Raw genomic sequence first — 21,267 nt, forward strand, 5'->3', positions numbered from 1 at the left:
AGCAAGTCACCCGTCTACCTTAGCTGGTCACTCAGCGTTAGGGGGTGAGCCGAGAGTCAAGGAGGGTCAAGGAGGGAAGGAGCAGAGCCTCCAGCCACGGCTGTGCGCGCACGCAGTTGGTCACAAGTAGCGCAACCCAGAGGAAAGCAAAGGTAAGGTACTTGGCCGAGGTATCTTTTCTCGGGACCGAGAAAGCCCACAATCTCCCCTCTTTCGACTAGGTAGTTTATTTTCCCTTCCTCTTCTGCTCTTCCTACCTCTCCCTCTCGCACTTCTCCATCACATTTCTCTTCCATCAGCAACTTCTCTCACCACCTCAATCAACCTGAAACAGCAGACATTCTCTCTTTGCGCCTCCAATAACCACCACGAAGCAGACGAGATCTCCACTTGGGAACGCGTCAAGAGTATGTCTTTTCTTCTTGCCTTCTCTCATCGCCAGGCCATGCCGCTTGTCCTCATATTCTCTGAGTCGGTACTGACAACTTCTCCTCCTTTCAGCCATGCTTGTAGCAACAAAAGGCGCAGAGTGCTTCCGTCAGCTTCCCGGCTCCCAAGCCGTCTAAGGTTAGTTTCTGTCTCTTATCGTCGTTGACAGCGCCGTCCTCTACTACACCTACGCGCACCGCTTGGTTCAGGCGTTAGCCCAGATGTAGCATTGATCTGACAGAAGCCAATAGTTCAAGTTCGTTGTTCCTGCTCTGCCGCAGAGGGCACTAGGATTTTCAGAATTTTCTTGTCAGTCATCTTTCTCCTGTTCACTGATTTTCTTTTGGCTCGTCCCATGCCCTATCTAACACATCAGCAGACCCAGCACGCTGGTCGTGCTCCTAGCACCGTCTCTTTCCACAATGCTCATCCATTGCATCTCGCGCCGCCCATCACACATCTTTCCAGCTCTTCTCTTGCTCCTGCTAATCTACTGGCTTTGCCTCTGGGTGAAGATGGACCAGAGCCTGCGCCTGGCTGGCACGCCCGCGCGTGTCATCATCGGCGGTGGTGTCGCTGGCGATGCGGCGGGTAACGGACCCAATTGCATCGCCGCCGCCGTCGCCACCACTCAACCTGACACCACCGCCGATGTCCCTGCCGAGATCAGTGGCGTCGGTGCTGTTGCTGTTGCTGCTGCTGTTGCTGCTGAGAAGCCTGACAAGGCCGAGAAGACTGAGGAGAAGACCGAGGAGGCCGGCGACAAGAAGAAGCAGAAGAAGGAAAAGAAGGAGGAGGCTGCTGAGAAGAAGGTCGTCGCTAAAGATGTCGAAGCGTGGTGGAAGCAGGTGTGATGGAAAAGGGGAGGGAGTGACCGGCAGAAAGGAGGTTGTGAGCGAGCCTCGGGCTAGCACGAAGAAGCGCATGTATGTCCTGCCTCTAATTCCGGAGTTTTCCATCCTACAATACCACCACAATGCACTGGCATGTTCTGACCCTCTACTAGTACCATTCCATCACAGAGAAGCATAAGCCTTGGAGACGTTGAGAATGTCTAGAGGTACCTCTACTTCCAAGCAAAATGGTTCGCGTTCTGAGGAAAGCCCAGACCCGACAGACAACCTCGACTACAACTCAGCCTTCAGCTTGGCCCGCATCTTCTCCAGCTCGCGCGCCTTGACCGCCCGGGCCGGCGACAATCACAAAAACAACACCACCGTATCGCGATACCCAGACCAGAAGCCTCGCGCACCGAATCCTCGCTCTGCCGGGCCATTTGCTCCCGCCTTCAGCGGCGGCTGCAGCAGTATTTTGTTAAGGGTGAAGTTTGCCGATGGGTGTTGGTAGCTGGAGGGGTGCATCTTTGGGTGCATGTGACTCCGTTCGCATCGACCGTTACATGTACCTCTAGACGGGAGGTAGAGGTAGAGGTACCTAGATAAATAATCAAGGTACTTAGCTCTTCTTTAGCAATAAAATGTTTAATGTCATGTTGCTCCATCGTGCATTTCATGTTTGCTGCCAATGATCATGCCGCAACACAATCCTGGATCCATGGGACACACTCGGCATGGGTCAGAGTCCATTGTATCACACCCAGGGCGCAAGCTCGTGGAAAGGTCAATAGATAATGAACGGTCAACTATCGCAGCCTCCGTGATTTTCATGATGGTCTTTGTCGGAGATACTGCTAAGTGTCCTCCCGCCTTCGTGTGGAGTGACGGGAGTCACGGCAATAAGGTTCCACAACCATACTACTACCAAGGAGCCAAAGAGTTGACGATAAATCAGAAATAGACGGCAGGAGACATATTGAACAGTTGGTCGGTCAAACCTCTTGCATTGGAGAGGTATCGTCAAGTGTCGTTTCGGCGAACTCGGGGAGGTCCCAGTGCCGTGTCGGGCTGGGTGGGCATAATTGCAAAGGCCAAATACCAGAAGTAATTGGAACCAATATCCGATTAAGGCAAACACTCTTCTTTGGCCACAAGAAATGGATAAATGTTGTAGTGCGAGAAGAACTGGCTTCGAAACATGGCCGTCATAGGAGGAGATGTTCGACGCCTTTCCTTCGGGTGGACGGAAAATTAGGTAGCAGCACTACGAGGGCATGCAAAGAAGTACAAGGTTTCGTTTGCCACTGTCTTCATGACTGCTTAACAGCTACAAATCAAAGCAAACAACTGAACGAAGACGAGAGGCACGGAATTGGTTTGAACTTGATTGACTATCTGCTACCTGAAGAAGACGAAGAAGAAGAAGTAGACGAAGAGGGGAATGAAGAGGAGGAGGAAGAAGACGAAGACGAAGAAGACGAAGAGGCGAATGAAGAAGGTCAGAACTCCCGTTGGAGGATACATCCAGCTCCAACGTTCCCTTCCTTCCTATCATGAAACCAATGATGGCCTTCCCGCCCTCAAGAAGAAGAAGAACAAGAAGACGGCGATGAGCCAGGAGAAGTGATCCTCCGCTCTACCAATGTACAGGAATCCACCAACAAATCCAACGCGAAGACAACAGTTACAAAACTCAACCAAAAAAAGAACAGATGTGGAAGGCCCAAAGGCTAGTAAAATGCCAGGAGATAAGAGATATGTTGTGACGGCGTTGATGATTCCCGTGAGCAGGTATGTTTCCGCTGCCCTGTTGTTCCTCCCCGCCCAACGACCAATCAAGGTGGTTGTTTGCCATGCTGACCCGTGGGCCACAGGTAGAAGTGCGTGCGAAGACGGTGGCTAGGCTCGAAATTGTCGTAGCTGGCGCCGGACGAGGTGCGGGACTGTAACGGTAGAGGTAATAATTGTAGAGATAGGGTTCTCCCATGGACGAGGGGCTTTCGATCTGCATTGCGGTGGTGGTGGTCAGCATTTCGTCGTCTAGAGGTAGTCACGAAAAAGAGAGGAGAGGAAATGATAGAGAATCGAAATTGTAGCGGGGAGAAACTGACCGTGCGATCATCGCCAAGCAGGTGTATGCCGGCTTCCAGCTATGACAAGCTGTGCCATGATAACCAGCAAAGTTGCTGCCTCGATTGACGGCTTGTGTAGATGTAAGCCATCATGACGAAGGACTGCGTGATGTGGCACAGCCAATGTTAGAAGATGTCGCAGGGTTTTGACCATCGGAGGAGAAACCAGCGGGCAGTCGGAGGGGGGGCATACCTCCTCCTATGTCAGGTGGTGTGAGACATGGGCCGAAAAGGAAGCGGAAAGCAAGGAAAGTGGACCATTTTGCACTCGGAAAAGTTGATGTGTTTGATGATTGTTGAATCGTTTGTGTGTTGGCATTTGTGATCGTCTGCGGGAGGGCTGCTCTGGCTTCAATGTGTAAAAATGTGGAAGATGAGATGATTGAAGAGAATGGAGAACAAAAAGACGAGAAAAGCATGGGGGCATGGGCTGTCTTATAGAAATCCCGGGGCCACTGAGTGCATGCCACTCGTGGGTGCTCTTAACTGCCGCGCTGTACGCACATGCAACAGTGCCGCTCGCCTTGCCTGAGGTGTCCAATGCTGCACACCTGCAAAACCTGCAGCAGCATCTCTGGTCCTGATTTACCGTCCGAGCCTGGCAATTCCATGTCCATCGACATGACGAGATCTCGTTCAAAAAAGGGTTAAGGAAGGTTTGAAGGGTTTCTGCGCAGCCACGGACTGCTTTTAACTGGAAAGCATTATCTTGCCCCTGTGTTCTAAAATGCAGGACGCTTTCCGAACTGAAATAGGCAAAGACATCGAAGGCAGAGAGTGCATGATCTCAGGCTTTGGTCAGCCTCAGCTCACACTTTCAAACTGGAATTTGCGTTGATTCCACTTGGTTTGGAAGGCTTTAACGTCCTTTCCAGATTCCACTTTAATCGAGAAACCGGGAGGCAAAGCGACGGGATGGAAGCCTGAAGCAGTCCGGACTGAAGAAAGATGCTCCTCCGGATGGAAGGTTCGAAAGATCTCGTTGCTGGGAGAAGGTTACCTTAATCCCCCTCTAATCACGTACATGACAGCAAAGGCGAACACTTTCTCCTGAGCAGGGGCGCTTTTGTGAGGAAAATGCCCTGCTGTGTCTCTCAAATTTTCTTTGGTACCTCTAAAGATAGACACAAAGAGTTCACGGGAAGCTGGAGCAGTGGCGTGGAGTCAGTTCTCACTTTCAATAGGGTTCCTTCTAATCGTGATCTGAGCTCAAGATATTGGGGTTTGAAATGGCAGCTCTTTCGTTGTAGAGCTCGTCTAGGTACGTACCTATTCCTGAACAATAGAGGTAGGTACCGCAGCGGGAATATAGGAAGGGTTTCTAGTCTAGAAGGGGGTCGTCTAGGTAACCTAGGAACCTACGATCACCACCAACATCGGACGAACTAGGCCTCAAACTACTGCATCTGAATCCCATATCAACGGGGTAGCTACCGCCTCGATATTCAGTCATGACATCCTTACACCCACAAGCACCTCATGGCTTGTGACTTGTAATGACGGACCAAGATGTAGAGGTTCTTTCCAGGACTGGGTGGTCGGGGAGAAGTTGCAAATGCCCAATATCACATCATGCGGGAGCCGGCATGGCCTAGCTGAACAGTTGAGCATCGTTTCATTTGCCAAGGAAAGTGCTCTTGCCAGAATGCCAGCCCAGGGCAGTGAAATTCTGCAGCCTGTTGCGGGGAAGTGAATCTGTCTTGTATGATCGTTGTATCTTGATACCTCTACTTGTGTGTCCCGGTACCTTGCATCCCTCTAGGTTGCTTCTTGCCTCCACGGTGTGCTGGTGGTACCCTTGGAGGAGAAGACGAGGAGCATATTTGCGTGTCATGCCCGTGGCATACTTGAACGAAACTTTGCTCAGCCATCACTTTCCCGCCAATTCTACCAGGGCACTTTTTCATTCCATTCCAACACACAGTTCTTTTCGAGGTGCTGACGTTTTAAAAACCTTACCTTACTCGAGCTGTCTTTCGTTGCGCCATCATTGTTATTTGTCTTTGACACTACCATTTTCGATAACACTTCCAAAGAGGAAGCAAGTGGAAGGGAAGTGTACCTCTATCAACCAGGAGTAGCCTTCTCATCTTGGTCCGTGCTGCCGCTAAGGGCAACCTTCGAAACCCGACTTTGCCCAACAAAGCCAGCCCACTACTAAACTGGCGGTCGAGCTACAGCTAGCTCCCGTGGTTTCTTGTTTGGGCTCCTCTACGCTACCACTGCGACACCCTGCGACGTTCTCAAGATCCGACTCCAGGCCGGGGCCCGCAAGGGTGCCATCCACATCAACATCGGCCTCGGCCTGGGGCGTGAGAGAAAGAAGAGAGAGAGGCTTCCGTATGTCATTTGTCTCGTTTTCCTGAACTCCCATTTGGAACACACTTGCCTGTTTGTTGGGCATTGTTACCGCTACTATCACCGTCAGCTCAGACGTGCGGCTAACACTTATTCCGTTGACAGCTGCTCCTGAAACACACCCGAAGGCCACTCAAGTGGCAATCAGACAGAACTTCTTCAAGATTGACAAGAAGACGAGAAGTACCTTACCTGCCCGGTATGTAAGCCATATCTCAAGAGATTTTGACTTGACTTTCGGTCTGCGACACGTTGGCTAACCCGCGCCGGCCTTCTCGAATGTAGTTCAATGTTGCCGGCCGAGCGAACAAAAGAAATGTGACCCTTTCCGACTGGACGTATTTCGAAAACCTTCTCGAGAAGCAGTCCTTAGTGGATTCCGACTTCCATGGCCACCGTCCTGCTGTCAAGATGTACTGACGCCTTTCGTGGTGTCTGATGAGCGTCCACTCCGCCACCTTAACCCCGGTGCCGAGGATGAAATCGCCTTTCGCCTGTTCGAAATTGAGCGCCTCGGCACAGTCAAGTATGATGACTTCCGTCGCCTTTACGAGCTCGACAAGGCCCGGATAGCTGAGGCAGCCTGGCTGAGGTCATCCTTCGTTAGGCCAGTTAAAAGAGCCGAGTTAGAAAGATCACTCGCGCAGAAGACCTCAGCCAGGCTACCAAGATCAGGGGCACACAGGCGGAGGAGGAGGAGGAGGAGGAGGAGAACAAGAAGAGGAAGGACGAGTTGAGCAAAACGATTGTTTGTACGTAGAGGTACCTCTAGTGTAGGTATTTGGTTGATCCATACATGGATCAGTCTTGTGCAGAAGGACTTTCTTCTTCCAATGGACATGTTCATCACTCATTCTTCCATTTCCCGTGTCTACCTCTAGAGGTGTATTTCTTCTCCGCCTAGGGGCAATTTTCAACGACTTGGAAAGATTGTTTGGTGTACATATCTCTGTTCCAAGTCAGAACCTGATTGGATGCCTTTCATCCCTTTGCATAGGTTGATTGCTATGCGATGTTCGTTTAGGTAAGCTTGGAAACAGAGGGACCGAACCTTGAAGGAACGATATCACATCAAGGCCCCTGAACCTGCGAATAATGGGCCTCACGTTAAATCGGTTCACACAAGTTAGAACGTTGCTCTTGGGGAAGGTTGAGGCATTGTACGACGAGTGAATGTAGATAAAGGGAAGGCAAGTGAATGGTGTTGCATTACGACCATAAAATGGAAACAAGAAAGATTGGAGGTGTACAGGAGATAGTAAGAGACAACGGAACGAAGAACCTTGTTGTAAGTCTTTAGGAGCAGGTGAAAGCTCTTCGCAAGAGATAGAGAGCAACTGACCATACAAGATAGATTGAAACAACCGGGACTCCTATGATGTTTTTGACACAGAAAGAAAGAGGAGCAGACATGATACTGGAAAGACAAGACAGCGGGGAAATCGACGAGCCGGAAAAAATCAGAGTCCCCATACAACTATGTCTGAAAGCTTTGCGGTCAAACGATAGGTACCTACTTTTATGGTACATTCAAGGCGTCCCTCCTCGACACGGGAATTATCTATTTCCAAAAAGCTTCTCGATGTCGATGCGATCCATTTTCTGGAACCTATGTCCGTTGCATGTCAAAGCGTGTGCCACCAGACGTGATACTAGCTCCCGTAGGTACCTCTAGTCCAGAAAGAAACACCGCTCGCGAAAGCCCCACGGTGGCGCGGTGCCGCTCCGCGTGCGGTTCAAGGCGTACGGGAGTTTTTCAAGAAGAGCTTGTAACGGAAACATGCAGTGCACGATAGTATCAACAGGAAAGACACGAGCGAGCTCAACAGAGGCACCGGAAGAAAGAGCGAGCAGTAGCAAGACCAGGAAGATTCTGTCTTCTGTGTATAGACAGCCCGCATGACCTTTTCAAGTTCGTGCATTCCTCGAATGATTTACGGTCTCGTGAGACTTTGGGCTTCTTGCTCTTTCCTTAAAAGTTTCCGTACCTCTGCCTACCTGACAGCAGAGAGGGGCCGGGTTCGTTGGTGTAAGGTACTGCCGTACTGGGCAAGCTTAACTTCCCTTTTGGCCGGAAAGGAAAAAGTGGAACGGGTGCAGCCTGGAAGCAGCGCGAAGGAGAGCCGCCAATTTTGCCTATTTCACCCCACCTTCGCCCCTCCATCTTCTCATTTTCAACTCAGTCTTCAGCAGAACGAAACATCTTGACAAAAGCATCATCAACCTTTGTTTCTCAGCAGCAGCAGCAGCAGCAGCAGCAGCAGCAGAAGCTAGCACAGGCCTTCGGGTTATCAGCCTGCTCGGGGTTTGTGACATTGCCGTCATTTGCCTTTGTCAAGGCTGCCTCTACCCACGTCGGCAACTCGACTGCCATTGCCACTCACAACGGCGACCAACACCTCCCTTACAGCCAGAATATCCCCTCTCCGGTGAGTCCGGCCTCAACGCCGAGACTCCCATCAAGGGGATTGAGGGCTACAAGGACTACGCGTGACAAGACCAAGTCCCTTCGTGGTCAGCGGCCCTGCCAAGGTAAGATTCCTCGACAGAATACAAGACGCAAACACCATTCCCCAATCGAGATCTCCACGAGAACTCATCACAAGCGCTTGAAAACATGCTGGCCAGACTCCATGTACTCATCTTCATGCGAGTCTGATTCTGTTCTTCAAACGCCCATCGTTGTCGCACGCGATTGTCTCGCCCCTTTCGTCATCCTCAGCCGTCTCGACGGAGAAGCACATCACCCAGGACATACTGACACTCTTGTTACCCCTACGTAGTTAGCACACAAGATTCTCGAAAACTACAAGCCTGGCGACATTGTCATTGTGCATGATTACAACATGACGCTAGAGAGCTGAGAGAGAGACAGCACCCAAACAACAAGAGCGCTACCGAAATGTGCACCACCACCGTCACCATCGCTGATGCCGACGGGTTTTCAAACCTGCCATCCGAGGATGCCTCCATCTCCCTTGTCAAGAAGGTTCCGGCCCGGAAGCTCCATTGCTTCCGACCAACCAGTTGCCATTTCTCTAGCTGCTGCACCCGCGTTCTCGGCTTCCCCTCCGATACCATTTGGGGGCGGTGACTTACCGGCTGGTCGGAAAGTCCATGATTGTGAGCACTGGAAGTCCTTGGTACACGATTTGACTCTCAAGTTGACTATTTGACAAGCAGCGATGGCTAGAGCCAAAAGCGTTGAGCTCCTGCCGATGGCATTTCGAACAGGAGGAGCAGGATATGGAGAAAGAAAATGCAGCTTATGTGAATGGCCAGGAACATGTATGGTCTTGTGGTTCGCTCAATCAAACATAGTTGGCACCTTCCAGGCTGTGTACCTCTTTGCTGTACTTGCCGGCGTTGTCCGCTGTCCCGCTGTCCCTTCCATCCTGTTTGGTGTCGATGGTGTTCTACACTGACTGCTAACCCTCGACAGCCGCAGAAGATTCTCCACATCATCCCTTTCATCTTCCCCTTTTCTTTTCGTCTTCTTTACACAGGTCGTTAACTGTTTGCATCTAGGTTCATTGTCGTCGCACCGCGTTGCCAACCTCGCTATGTCGCCCCCGCCTAGCGCCGCAGATTACCCAGCCCACCAATCACGAGCTGTCACAGGACCCACTTTCAACGACATCTGAACGGCCGCAGCCCCTTTTCGTTGTAAACAAAGCATTTCGGTCGCTGCGAAAAAGCGGGAAACAACGAATTTGGTATCAAAATGGCCAAAACAATTGTGATTTCTTTGATCAGGTGGCGGATAAAGGGGGGGAATGGGAATATGAAAGGAAACGGGACAAAACACCATGATGTACAACGAACGGCTGTCCAGCTTGTGTTGGAGTTCTGCTGTGGCGTTTGCGCTGGATTCCAGGAACAAAAGACAGCGGAGACACGAGACCATAGGTATTCCACGGGAGCCAATGGTACATAGCTGTTGAAAAGATTCTTGGTTAATTACACCGTAAAATACGGACATTTAAAAACCAAGCTTACATTCATCGGATTCCCATAATTGCCGTGACGGATTGCACTGAACATTGGCGAAGAAATGCCGCATGAAACACTCGCGGAAAACACAATCCAATTCAAAGTTCGACAATTCCCACATTTTCAGATTTCATGAAAAGTGCTTTCTCATGCTGATCTGGGTAATTTGCATCGGGCTATCCACCCTCGCTCTCTGGAACGGCGACTTAACATGGGAACATCAGACAAAGTCTCGGTGACGGACTTTGTTCACTCTGGACACAGATATAAAGCTGATTCCACCGACCAAAACATGAGTTCAACCGAAATGACTGGAGCAATCTCTTGGTAGCCTCTTCGACGCAGATAATTACAAAATGATATCAGGCACAAAATGATATCAAGCTCACGGACTGGTGCTCAAAATGATGGTGTAGCTGGTGATCACCGTCACATCACAATGAAAATTGGATCAACTGGTCCCGTTTCCGGGCGCAGACTCGTGTTTGAAAACCGGTTAAGCTGGCAACGCCCTTGGATCATAGAAAGTGTTTTCAGTTAGGTAATCATTTGGATTGGCGCTCAGGCGCAGGTTTCCGGCGTGGAGACTGAAGAGTGGAACGATGGATCGAGCTCACGAAATCACCAGCAACAAGCCAAACGGCCAAATCACTGTGAAAGCGACGTGATATATCCAGTGGAAACGACAGGCGTGGAAATTCGTAGCAAGGCATGTCCGATTTACAGCTAGAGCTGATGACACTCCTACAAACTTGGATCGCACTGAAATAAAATGATTGCCCGGTCTTTCAGCACTCTTCTCCAACGCGCCGTTTCAAATCATGGTATACTGCGCGCAGAATCTATTGTGCTTTTAATGTGCACAACACAGTAGTAGATGGTCACTTGCAGATGATTCCTGGCCCGAGTCTGATGAAAACACGATACCTGGATTCCGAGAAGGAGCTCAACCAGGCCTCACTGCTCATTTACCCGTGATTCTGCCCACATCAATGCCCGCTTCAAAATGAAGCTGACAGAATCTGCTTTCGATATACCCAGCAGCACAGTCACTTGCAAATAGCTTCCGCTTCATCACAGATAACAACACAATACTTAGATTCCCAAGAAGATCTCAACCAGGGCTCACTAGGTTCCCATCTGCCCGTTGCCTGCCTAGTGCCCCTCAAGCGGTGAAAGAAAGAAGTCAAAGCTCGATGCCGGTACCTGTTTACGTACCTTCCAACCGGCAACCTGTCGCGTCACCGTTTCCAGGGCAAAGCAAACAGTCCAGGCCACAAAACAAAACCACTGACCCACAACAGCTGGTCTGAACTGTTTCGCCAGCCGCCTCAACAGACCAAAGCTCCTGTTGCTTCCCGTCCCATATCGTCACGTCATCCCTCCACAAGGCCAATGAGATTTTCCCCTCGAGGCACAAGGCTGTTCACCGCGATTCTCTTGGTATCTATGACAAATGTATTGCTCCCGTGTGACTCGATATTGTTTTGAGATCCCGTCTTTCTTGCTCAAAATATCTGCAGGTGATGGGACGAGTGACTGTCCCTTTTGCTCGTCCCATTGTTATTATAGACTGGACAAGTACCGGAGAGGGATCAAATCCTTGTCTTCGAGCTTCTCAACCTACCAGAGAGCTGCTTTCTCAAGTTTGTATCTCCACAGATACTTACTCCTGCTCGTAATTCACAACTCCTGGACTTGTTGAACAACGGGACGAGCAAGTTATTCATCCCAAGCAATTCAAGATGTGAAGAGAACCCCGCAGAAGATTGTCGACCTCGCCTTTCCCACCCTCGACGAACCAGAGTGCTCCGTTGCCGTAGAGATATTCCCACCGTGCCTTCGTGACCATAGTCAGTAAACCAGTTGTGGGGCTCTGTTTATCTTTCAGCCGTCGTCTGGTCTTCTTTGCTGCCTTTTGGCTTGGCCCAGACCGTCCAGACCGCCCTGCCTTGCGACTGATTCCCTTTTCGGACGGCTGGCATAGCAGCTTTTGGTTTTGAGTGGGCCCTTTTGGACAGTCTGCCACCGTTGTCCTGCCAATAAGCAGCCTCGTACAGTTTGTGATTGCACACACAACGTCAGAATCAGTCCGCCTGGCCAACAAATCCTGCGCTCTTCGCCCTACTTTTTCGTCCCGTCTTCTGAGTCCCCGTCTCGTACGATTGTTTGCTCCCTTCGAGTACTTTCCTTTTGGCTTTCCCCACCGGGAATTTCTATTCAGGAGGACTGATTCTGTCAGCTGGCGACCCCTCCCTCTTCTCCCTCTCTCCCTCCCTCTCCTCTATTTAAACCCCTCCTCCTTCACCTTTCCCTTCTTCTCAAACCTTCCCTCTTTCCTCATCTCTTGTCACACCCATCTTCCTCTTCTTCCTCTTCTTGTTCATCATCCATCATCGCTCACTTTGAGCTTCACGTCTTAGGTAAGAACAGATACTAGCACGAGCAGACTCTCCCATGATGAAAACCAAACTATCTGAGCCGCCAGCCTTGCTGCCTTGATGATACCGCCATTATCTGATTTGGGAAAAAAACACCTCACCTAACCGGACATCCTTGTGTTGTCAAGCAGTTTACTGACGTGTTCTTTTTCTCAGGATCAATCATCATCATCATCATCGCTCACTTTGAGCTTCACATCTTCAGGTAAGAACAGATACTAGCACGAGCAGACTCTCCCATGATGAAAACCAAACTATCTGAGCTCTGATGATAACGCCATTACTGATTTGGGAAAAAAACACCTCACCTAACCGGACATCCTTGTGTTGTCAAGCAGTTTACTGACGTGTTCTTTTTCTCAGGATCAATCATCATCATCATCATCACCACCACTCATTCAGTCTTCAGCTTGCGACACACACACACAGACACATTCAGGTAGGTCCTACTCCTACTTAGCTTCATTCCTTGTGCGCGGCAGAACCCCCCATGTGACGATGAAGAATACCCATCGGCTCCTTAATGTTGATTCCTCTCTTGTCACGCCTCAAACGCGATGCCTCATGAACGCGAGGTGGAGATGCCAACACTGATGTCACGGGTTCTGTTCCCTCTTTGTCTTCAGACTTTGATACGTGTGTTCGGTTTGGCTAACTTTTATTTCCTTGCGATCATCATCTCAGGTCTTCATCATCATCATCATCATCATCGGTCTTCAGTCTTCAACAGTCAGCATCTCTCACATACTCTTTCATCAGGTAGGTGCACCTACTTAGCCAAGCCTTGGGATGTGGGATCGGTATCAGGACCACGGGGCGTGCATGCCAGGGACAGGTGGCTGTGCTGGACGCAATGACAATATCAATAACAACAAGACCCTCCGGGACCGAGTCTGGGGTGACCAAGGAGGATGGGCCTTGGCTAACTTTTTCAGTCTTCATTGCAGGTTCTCATTGTCTTCTTCGACTCGACACATTCGTGTGGGCAGCTTTCGTGCGACCGGGGGCTGCGGGGGGGCTGTCCGGGACTTTGCCCTGGGCACCTCTCTGCGGTTTTCCTCTCTTCGTCGACTGTTGTCTTGCCTTCAACAACAACATGAACTTTAAATGTGAGTGGACCCGCCACCTACTCACTTAGCCCAGCCAAACTCCTCCTTGCATGCCAAAGCTTGGGGGTTGTCTGTGTGTCTGTGCCTGTTCCAGGGAGTGGTGACCTTGGTTCAGGAGGACTGTTGGAGAGTGCCCTTCGAGACTGCCTCCTCGTTGCTTCACACAGTCGACATCCATCACTCGAGACGTCGTCAACCTTGTTTTATGGATTGGGCTAACATTATTTTTGTGGCGGTCAGGTTGTCTTCGCTTCGATCAATGCGAAGTTTCAGTTTGCACAGTTCAACGACACAGCGACAAAGACATCAGTCGCCGGCGCCTGCGACCGCTGCACAGCCTGCAAGTCAGCAACAGAGTCCACATGTCAACATATCAACTCTCGACAACTCTTTGCATCAAGTAAGTGTCTCTCGCTTACCTTTTCTGCCTTTTGTCATGATGAGAACGAGTGGTCACATACGATTTTTCGTCCCTGTGCTGTATCCATGTCTGAAATTAGCCGGAGGTTGTGCATAAGCCAACATTTCCACGCTGATGGAGGAAACCACTCTACCTTACCGTAGATAGCGTGGGCGTCCCATTCTTTCACTTCAACTCTGAGACACCTTTCATTGACACCTGTCTTTGACTCTTGAGCATCTGACTTGATCATTGCTAACGTTTCCATCATAATGCTCACAGGTGGCCACCGCCGCCCAAGACGGTTCAAGCTCATTTCGACAGTCTAGTCAGCCAGATACTTCCACTTTGTAAGTGTTTGTCTCTCACCTGTTTGTGCTTTCCTTGCCAATGATGAGAAAGAGTGGCCATCATACGATCTTTTTCGTCCCTGTGGCATCATGCACATTTCTGAAATGAACAGGGTGCTGTAAATTGGCGGTGGTGCTTTGGAAAAGGAGATTCGGCATCTGCGCTCAGCATCTCCTCGTTGATGCACAAAATCACTCTTGTGCTGTAGATAGCGCGGGGTGGGATCATCACACTTAAAAACTCTGAGGCTCTGATCATTGACACTTGTCTTTAACACTTTCGGTCTTGGACCGTCTCACTTGGGCATTGCTGACCATTTCTGTAGCAGGTACCAGGACGGCCACAAACTTCCACTAAGATACGGACAACTTCAGCGTAAGCATCTCTTCCTGTCTTTGTTTTCCCTTGCTTCGCCATGATGAGAACGAGTGGCCAGCATACAATTTTTTGTATGTGTGGCGAGTCTGAAATCAACAGGGTGCTGTAAACTGGCGGTGGTGCTTTCGGCATCTGCGCTCAGCATTCCCTCGCTGATGGACCAAATCACTCTACTGCAGATAGTGTGGGGTCCGATCTTTTTCTCTTCAATTCTGATGAGGCGCCTTCATTGAGACCAGTCTTTGACTCCTTGAGCATCTCGCTTGAACATTGCTAACTTGCCTTGTTCAACATCGCGCTCACAGATTTCCATTGCCAAGGGCAGGTTTTCAAGACTCAGATCGTCAGTCTGGTCAGAGATCATCAACTTCGCAGCCGCCCCTGGTCGGCCAAGCAGTACGCTCGCGAGAGAGATTTCCGCAGCCCCTCGCAGAGTAAGTCTCAGTCTTCAATCTGTGTCGTCGTCCTCTTTCGAGTAGTGTAGATAAATTAATAGCTGCGGGAAGGCTGTTCGGGTCGTTGGCCTGGGCACCTCCCCGCGGTGACCTGCAAAGGAAACCTTGTCCCAGTTCAAGGAGTGTTGTTATCGCGTGGTTCCCTACGGTCTGCCGGGGAGTCGACGATAACAGAACACGAACCACCTCAGCCCCGTGCCAGCAAAGGCTTTGTCTCTGACGGACGGCATCTGAGAAGATTCTGTAGGCGCTAGGGAGTACCCCATAAGCGTCAAGGGATGGCCCGGGTGGGATCTGAAAGTCATCACGAGCTTGTGTCTCTGTCATAGAGACAACCAGCGGTGAGTCGACTTCCATTCCATGTTTTTTTTCTCTTTTTTTCTTTTTTTTTTGCTTCCATGATGATTGCCACTGGATTGAGGGGGACAAGCAGATGCTTGAGATCCCGACTGAACGCTTTGGAGATTTTCTGATTCGAAGCAATGTCTTTCTTCTTTCAAAGGCAGCTTACGTTTGTGGAGAACTTTTACTGTCAGTGTTTGTTGCAGGTTTTCGGTCTTTTCTCTCCATAGCTCGCATGGCGAGAGATTTCAGTAAGTCAACAGACTCCCCTTTTGCTTCTTCCAGCCTGGCCAATGACGACCATTCAAACTTCTTTCTGTTCTTTCTTCGAGGGCGCAAAGCTTCCACAGTCGAGGACTGTCACGGCTCCATGAGAGTAAAACACGTGCTGAGGCCGCCAGAGATCATGCAACACTTGTCGGCATTTTTCTGTCATTGGCTCTTTGCTGACATCGTGCTCTTTGCAGGTTTTGGACTGGATCGCTTTCTTCAAAGCCTCGCCGCAAGTCATAGTCAGAAACTTAGAGGTAAGCAAGTCAGACATTCCATTTGCCCCTCCCACTTATCGCCTGCACACCATGATGATCAAACAATCTGCCTTATTCGTCGTTTCGAGAGTGCAAAGCCTCCACAGTCAAAAACTGTCACGGCTCTATGAGACCAACCAATACCAAACGCACTGATTTCACCAGGCTTCTTTCGACACTTGTCGGCATTTCTCCTCATTGGCTCTTTGCTGACATTAATACCATCGCAGGTTTTCGGCTTCACCTCATGCTCAAACTCGAGTAAGTCATATTCCTCGTGCTTTTCCGACTTCCTGTGTGCATATGATGACCAAGCAATCATCCTTCTTCTTAATTTGAGGGCGCAAAGTCTCCACAGTCGATGACTGTCACGGCTCCATGACACCAAAACCGCAATCTGAATCCATCAACACGTCTTTTCAGTATTTGTCAATATTTTTCATGGCTTGGGCAGTTCACTGACGGTTCAGCACATACTGCAGTTCTCTCGCTTCCACCTGGCCGCAACTCAACCACTTGGTAAGTCTGTCACTTGATCTTCACTTCCACTCCTTCACTTGCCATCTGATGATCACCCAATCATTTCAAGTCCATTTGCTTCTGAGAGTGCAACAATTCGACACTTCGACTCCTTCATGACGCAGAAAGAAAGCTCTGAGGCAAAGCAACAATAATTGCACTTGCATTTGAGTCTATGATCCTGATAGGAAACTGACTGCCTTGCTTTTTTCAGGCACTTGTCCTTCTTCCTCTGGCCAACACAAGCAGCACTTTGGTAAGTTCACTTCCTTTCACTCCCACTCCATCGCTTGCCATCTGATGATCACCCAATTATTTCTTGTACATCTGTTTCTGAGAGTGCAACAATTCGACACTTCGACTCCTTCATGACGCAAAAAACCAATTCTGAGGCAAAGCAACAAAATCCGCACTTGCATCTGAGTCTTTGACTTTGGCAAGGATACTAACTGCCTTTCATTTTTTCAGGCACTTGCCCCTCTTTTTCCTCCGACTGACAAAAGCTGGACCTTGGTAAGTCACCACTTCTCTCTCACTTTCTTTCACTCCCACCCCAAGCTTGAATATGATGAAACCAAACTTTTCCCATGTTCATGTACTGAGAATCCAACACTTTCGACTGTTCAATGACAGAGAAAAAAGACCCATGCCAATCTGAAACCAAGCAACTTTGTACTGCCTTTGCAATCACTTTGGTACCAGTTGACTTTGATCGCGGCTAACAGCAAAGTCTTTGCAGGCACTCGCCTCCTTCGCTGCTCCCCAACGCTTTCCGTCCACGAAGACACAGCGCAAAGTCCACCAAAAAAGAACTCGGCAAGTTAACTCTGAATCCATGCTCGACACTATCCACAAGCACCTTCACCACAGCCTGGCCTTATACATGATGAGACTTCCTTACAAACCCAGGGGTTCCTCGACTGAGGGGGTGATTCCCCAAGAGCCCAATGCAGATACTCACCCTGGTGATCTGATCTCAAAGCCAGCGACCTCCACTTGGCTCTCACTTGTGCTTTCTGTCCATGCCCCTGCTAACCACTTGGCTCCTTTGCCATTATTCTGCTACACAGGTGTCCCATCGTTCGAACTCCTCAAGTCCTCAAACAAAGTCTTAGCGGTAGGTGACTCCCCCCAGTGCTCCCGAGATCACCAGCGCCAAATACCTAGAGGTACCCAGAATCTTGCCAGTGATGACAAAAAACCAGCGTTCTTGTACTCGAGAAGCATCAACATCGCTCGATGAAGACAAATCGGCAAGTGTCTGAGGCAGCAACCAACAACTTTGGTTCCATCTTTGACGCTGATGGGGAAAGACTTGACTTTTGCCTTTTCAGTGTACAGTTACTAACCGCCAGCAACTTCTGGTTGTAGGTCTGGTTCTTTCGCAGTCATCCGTTGAATCCAAAAGTGGAAGTCAACGACGTTGCCGTTACACCATACCCGAAGACCTACTCGATCGTGAACGACCGAGCGATGAAGCCAACAAGCGACGAAGAGAAAGAAAAGTAAGCCGCCTGTCCGGTCCTGTGCAAACACCACACCAACGAATTCCATGATGAAAGCATCTTCAAGTGAAGCCCGAAAACAAAATAAAACATATTTATCCATGAGGACAAGAAAGACTCGTACTCATTCCACCTGACTGGAAGCACCACGCGCCACTCTCTAACGCGAACACTTGTTTTTGAGAGTTTCAGCTGACTGCCGCGCTCGCAGCGAGCCTCGGAACGAAGCAAAGCCACCAAACAGCGAGAAGCAATCCCGGCTTCAAATCTTTCATGCACTTGCCGTCTTCAAGAGATGGGCAAAAAGGTACGTCGTTCGCATCTGCTAGTTCCCTTCATTAGACCTGCTCCATTCCATGATGACAAAAGTCTTGACTTTACAAAGAACCTGTTCCTTCTGGGGTCGGTTCAATGATGAAACAAAGAACCTACGAGCTTTTCTCTGAATTTGGAGTATCCATCTCGTTTGCCTACCAAAAACGCAGAGCTTCAACCTGGGATCATTGTTGCTAATCATCTCGTCAGGCACCCACCCGCCTTCTTAACCTTGAGAAGCCTTCTTTGATACCGTTTGCAGGGTAAGTCGTCCGTCCGTCCGTATGTCTACTGCTTTCCTTCTCGTTAGAGGTGGCTCTGCTCCCTGCCATGATGACCCAAGTCAAAGCTTCTACACTTGCAAAGGGAAAGTCACTTTGTGACGGGCTCAATGAAGACACAGAGATCTGATGTAGATGGGGACGCTCACCGCGCGTGTATAACCAGGCACTTCCTTTGGAACGCATGTTACTAACCACCAAGCTTGACAGCAGCATCGCCTTGGACCATTTCGTGGAAGCCCAGAGACTTCCATCTCAACTGCAAGGTAAGCTGTTTTTCTTCTGCCTCTTTTGTCCCGTCAACTTTCTATCCATGATGAACACAAATCTTAGACAAACATGTCGAAGAGCCATCACTTTGTGGTCAGCTCAATGACGACACAAAATTGCTTAAATCTGACTTTGGAGCACTTACCGCGCTTGTCATCGCCACTCTCCGGCTGTAATCTCGGTGCTAACCATCTGCCAACCGACCTCTAGATTTCCGTGCGCGCCGCCGCCTCGTACATCGTTGTGCTCCTCGACTCTTACCCGACCGGTCTCGACTTCCCTCCGAGCCGCGCCCGAGGACGGCATCCCTACTCCCTCCTTCGGGCTAGTGGGCGCCTGAGGGCCGGTTTCGAGTCCACCTACAAACCTCATCATCACCGCATCACACTTCAACCTGTGGTGCGGTCGCCCAGCCTGCGAGCTTAAGGCCCCGAAAGCTTCTCTCCCCATCAACTGGGGTAGATCTAAGCGGGCAGCGACCGCAGGCTGGGCCGGGCTGGGCCGCCCACCGATTGAATTCGTCCTCCATCTCCTCCGAATCTCTCTCGTACCGAGTCCACTGCAGCCTCGCCCGCATCTCCCTAAACCGACCAAACCCCAATGTGCGCTCCGCGACAGGGCCGTTCTTCAAAGATTTCCATGGCAACAACATGCGCCGCGACCACAGCAAAACCCCGTGCTTCTTATCTGCTTCCTGGCAAGACTCGCCCAGTAGCAAAGCCAGCCCCAAAGCCAGAGCCTACGAAGGCCAAACCAGCAAAATCGTTAGTCAAGGCAGAAGCAGCAAAGCCATCTGCCGCAGTGTTTGCGTTCACATCCAATGATCAGGTCAGTCACCTCACCCTTTGGTTGCCGTCTCAGCTTGTACTGACCAGCTGTCTGTTACAGACGAGGACCTTGGCCTGACAGGTGTTGAGACTCCCCAAAAATCGTCATCTGGACCCGTCGTCCGAACTTTCAAGCCCGCCTCACTTTTGCGCTGGCACTTTTAAACTTCCATGGCTGGAAGTACTTTTCTTTTCTAAGGCCGCTGCCGCCAAGAAGGATGAGTCTTCTGAGTCTGAGGCTGAGAAGAAGGAAGTCAAGAAGGAAGCCAAGAAGGCTACCAAGTCTGACAGTTCCTCGAGCGACAGGTCTTCCAGCGATTCTTCGTCCGACTCTGAGGACGAGAAGAAGACCGACAAGAAGAAGGCCACAAACGAGAAAACAAAGAAGAACACCCCCCCCCCCAAAAAAAAGAGAAAAACAAAGAAACAAAAAAAAATTGACAAATCAAAAGACCAAAAAAAAAAACGACAAAACATGAAAAAACACAAAAAAACCGAGAAACGAAAAAAAAAAAAAAAAAAAAAAAAAAAAAAAAAAAAAAAAACGAAAAGGAAGGAGGCCTTCGTCACTCTGTGTCTCTTCCTACAAGCACATTTAGAATTGACTCAGTCTAACTTCTGCAAATCCAAGAGCAAGAAAAAAAAAAAAGAGGATGAACAAGGAAGCACACCTGGCAGGGAGACAAGATGAAACGACAGGTACAACATACCTTTTTGTTCCTAAGGGAACAGTTCACTGCCAATCATGATCGGCCACGGTCAGGCCGAAGAAGGGCTCCATGAGAAGGAGAGAAAGAGGACAATGGTGGGAGTGGCCCCAGCCAGCCTGGCACCTACTCAGGAGCCGGGTGCGGCCTGGCGTACAGTCCTCGGCGGTACCGGTCTGAACGTCGGCTGCATTCCTCCCTTTACTTACAAGAAGTTCGGACAACAGTTTCAATGTTCAAGTTGTTGCCCAGTGCACGAAAAGGTAGCCATCTCAACAACTCGCATCTCTACCACCAGATCCTCGACGACTCGAAACATCGCGGTATCGATGTCGGCGATGTCAAGTTCAACCATCACGGGCGCCGGCTTCGACCACCCAGCCAGCCAACATGTTGCCTGCTTGGTCTCTCAACTGAGCCCACGGCCAAAGGTGTCGAACCCAACGTGACCAAAACCCATTCGGGTTTGCCAGTCATTGACTCCAAGGGAAACCAACACGAACTTGATGACATGGGGTTTCTTTCCCGTGAGGAAACCACGAGGCACACAATGGGGATCCGTTGAGGGAAGCAGCTACCTCTGGGCATGAGCTGCATATAAGGCCCGTCAACGGAGCCTTCAACTCCCTCAACAATTAGAGAATCAACAACGCTACGCTGGTCCACGCATCACTTGATGTCAAGACATTCATGGATGAGCATCGCCTAGACATAGGTATGTCTCTGCTCGACTTGAACTTGTGGAATATGTACGGCACGGAATAGGCGCCGCCTTTCTACCCCGGCATGAACATGTACCAGCAACAAGTAAAGAACCCCCTTCCATTGCCGGGGTAGAAAGGGAGGGCGGTAACAGCAAAGTTAGCTGGGTTCTGAAAAACGGGACCTTCCGGAGATGTCCTTGGGAAGTGGAAATCCAAAAGACTGGAGAAGATGCGGACCAAGCTGGAGGCCAAGTTGTCGAACGAACCTCTTGAGAAGAAGAAAGGAAAAAAGAGGAAGAAAGATCAGCACCCGTAACACGAACAACACAAAAACAGCGCCCATTGCACCATCACAATTAACAAGTCGATTCGGTATTGGGTGATTCGC

General features: G+C 50.0%; 4 protein-coding genes across 4 annotated transcripts; all 4 read left to right on the forward strand.

The window, feature by feature from the left end:
- Positions 1-851: 851 nt before the first annotated feature.
- Positions 852-1,776, forward strand: B0T23DRAFT_433866 (uncharacterized protein; the record flags this gene model as incomplete). Its single annotated transcript, XM_062840474.1, has 2 exons — positions 852-1,277; positions 1,507-1,776. 2 exons carry the CDS (start codon positions 852-854, stop codon positions 1,774-1,776), a joined length of 696 nt encoding a protein of 231 aa, XP_062696538.1.
- A 4,083-nt stretch (positions 1,777-5,859) lies between these two features.
- Positions 5,860-8,619, forward strand: B0T23DRAFT_309170 (uncharacterized protein; the record flags this gene model as incomplete). Its single annotated transcript, XM_062834503.1, has 5 exons — positions 5,860-5,958; positions 6,041-6,168; positions 6,413-6,507; positions 7,970-8,287; positions 8,543-8,619. Coding segments are annotated over 5 exons (717 nt in total), but the record flags the coding sequence as incomplete, so codon positions are not given.
- Positions 8,620-8,657: 38 nt separating this feature from the next.
- B0T23DRAFT_306357 (uncharacterized protein) lies at positions 8,658-9,399 on the forward strand (the record flags this gene model as incomplete). Its single annotated transcript, XM_062834373.1, has 3 exons — positions 8,658-8,810; positions 8,936-9,025; positions 9,262-9,399. 3 exons carry the CDS (start codon positions 8,658-8,660, stop codon positions 9,397-9,399), a joined length of 381 nt encoding a protein of 126 aa, XP_062696540.1.
- Positions 9,400-18,371: 8,972 nt separating this feature from the next.
- B0T23DRAFT_409087 (uncharacterized protein) lies at positions 18,372-19,067 on the forward strand (the record flags this gene model as incomplete). The annotated part of the gene is made up of 2 exons (XM_062839360.1): positions 18,372-18,734; positions 18,852-19,067. Exons 1-2 carry the CDS (start codon positions 18,711-18,713, stop codon positions 19,065-19,067), a joined length of 240 nt encoding a protein of 79 aa, XP_062696541.1. The 5' UTR covers positions 18,372-18,710.
- Positions 19,068-21,267: the final 2,200 nt, after the last annotated feature.

The sequence above is a fragment of the Neurospora hispaniola genome (genome assembly GCF_033458365.1).
Source record: "Neurospora hispaniola strain FGSC 10403 chromosome Unknown B0T23scaffold_1, whole genome shotgun sequence".
In the NCBI taxonomy this organism is placed as follows: Eukaryota; Fungi; Ascomycota; class Sordariomycetes; order Sordariales; family Sordariaceae; genus Neurospora; species Neurospora hispaniola.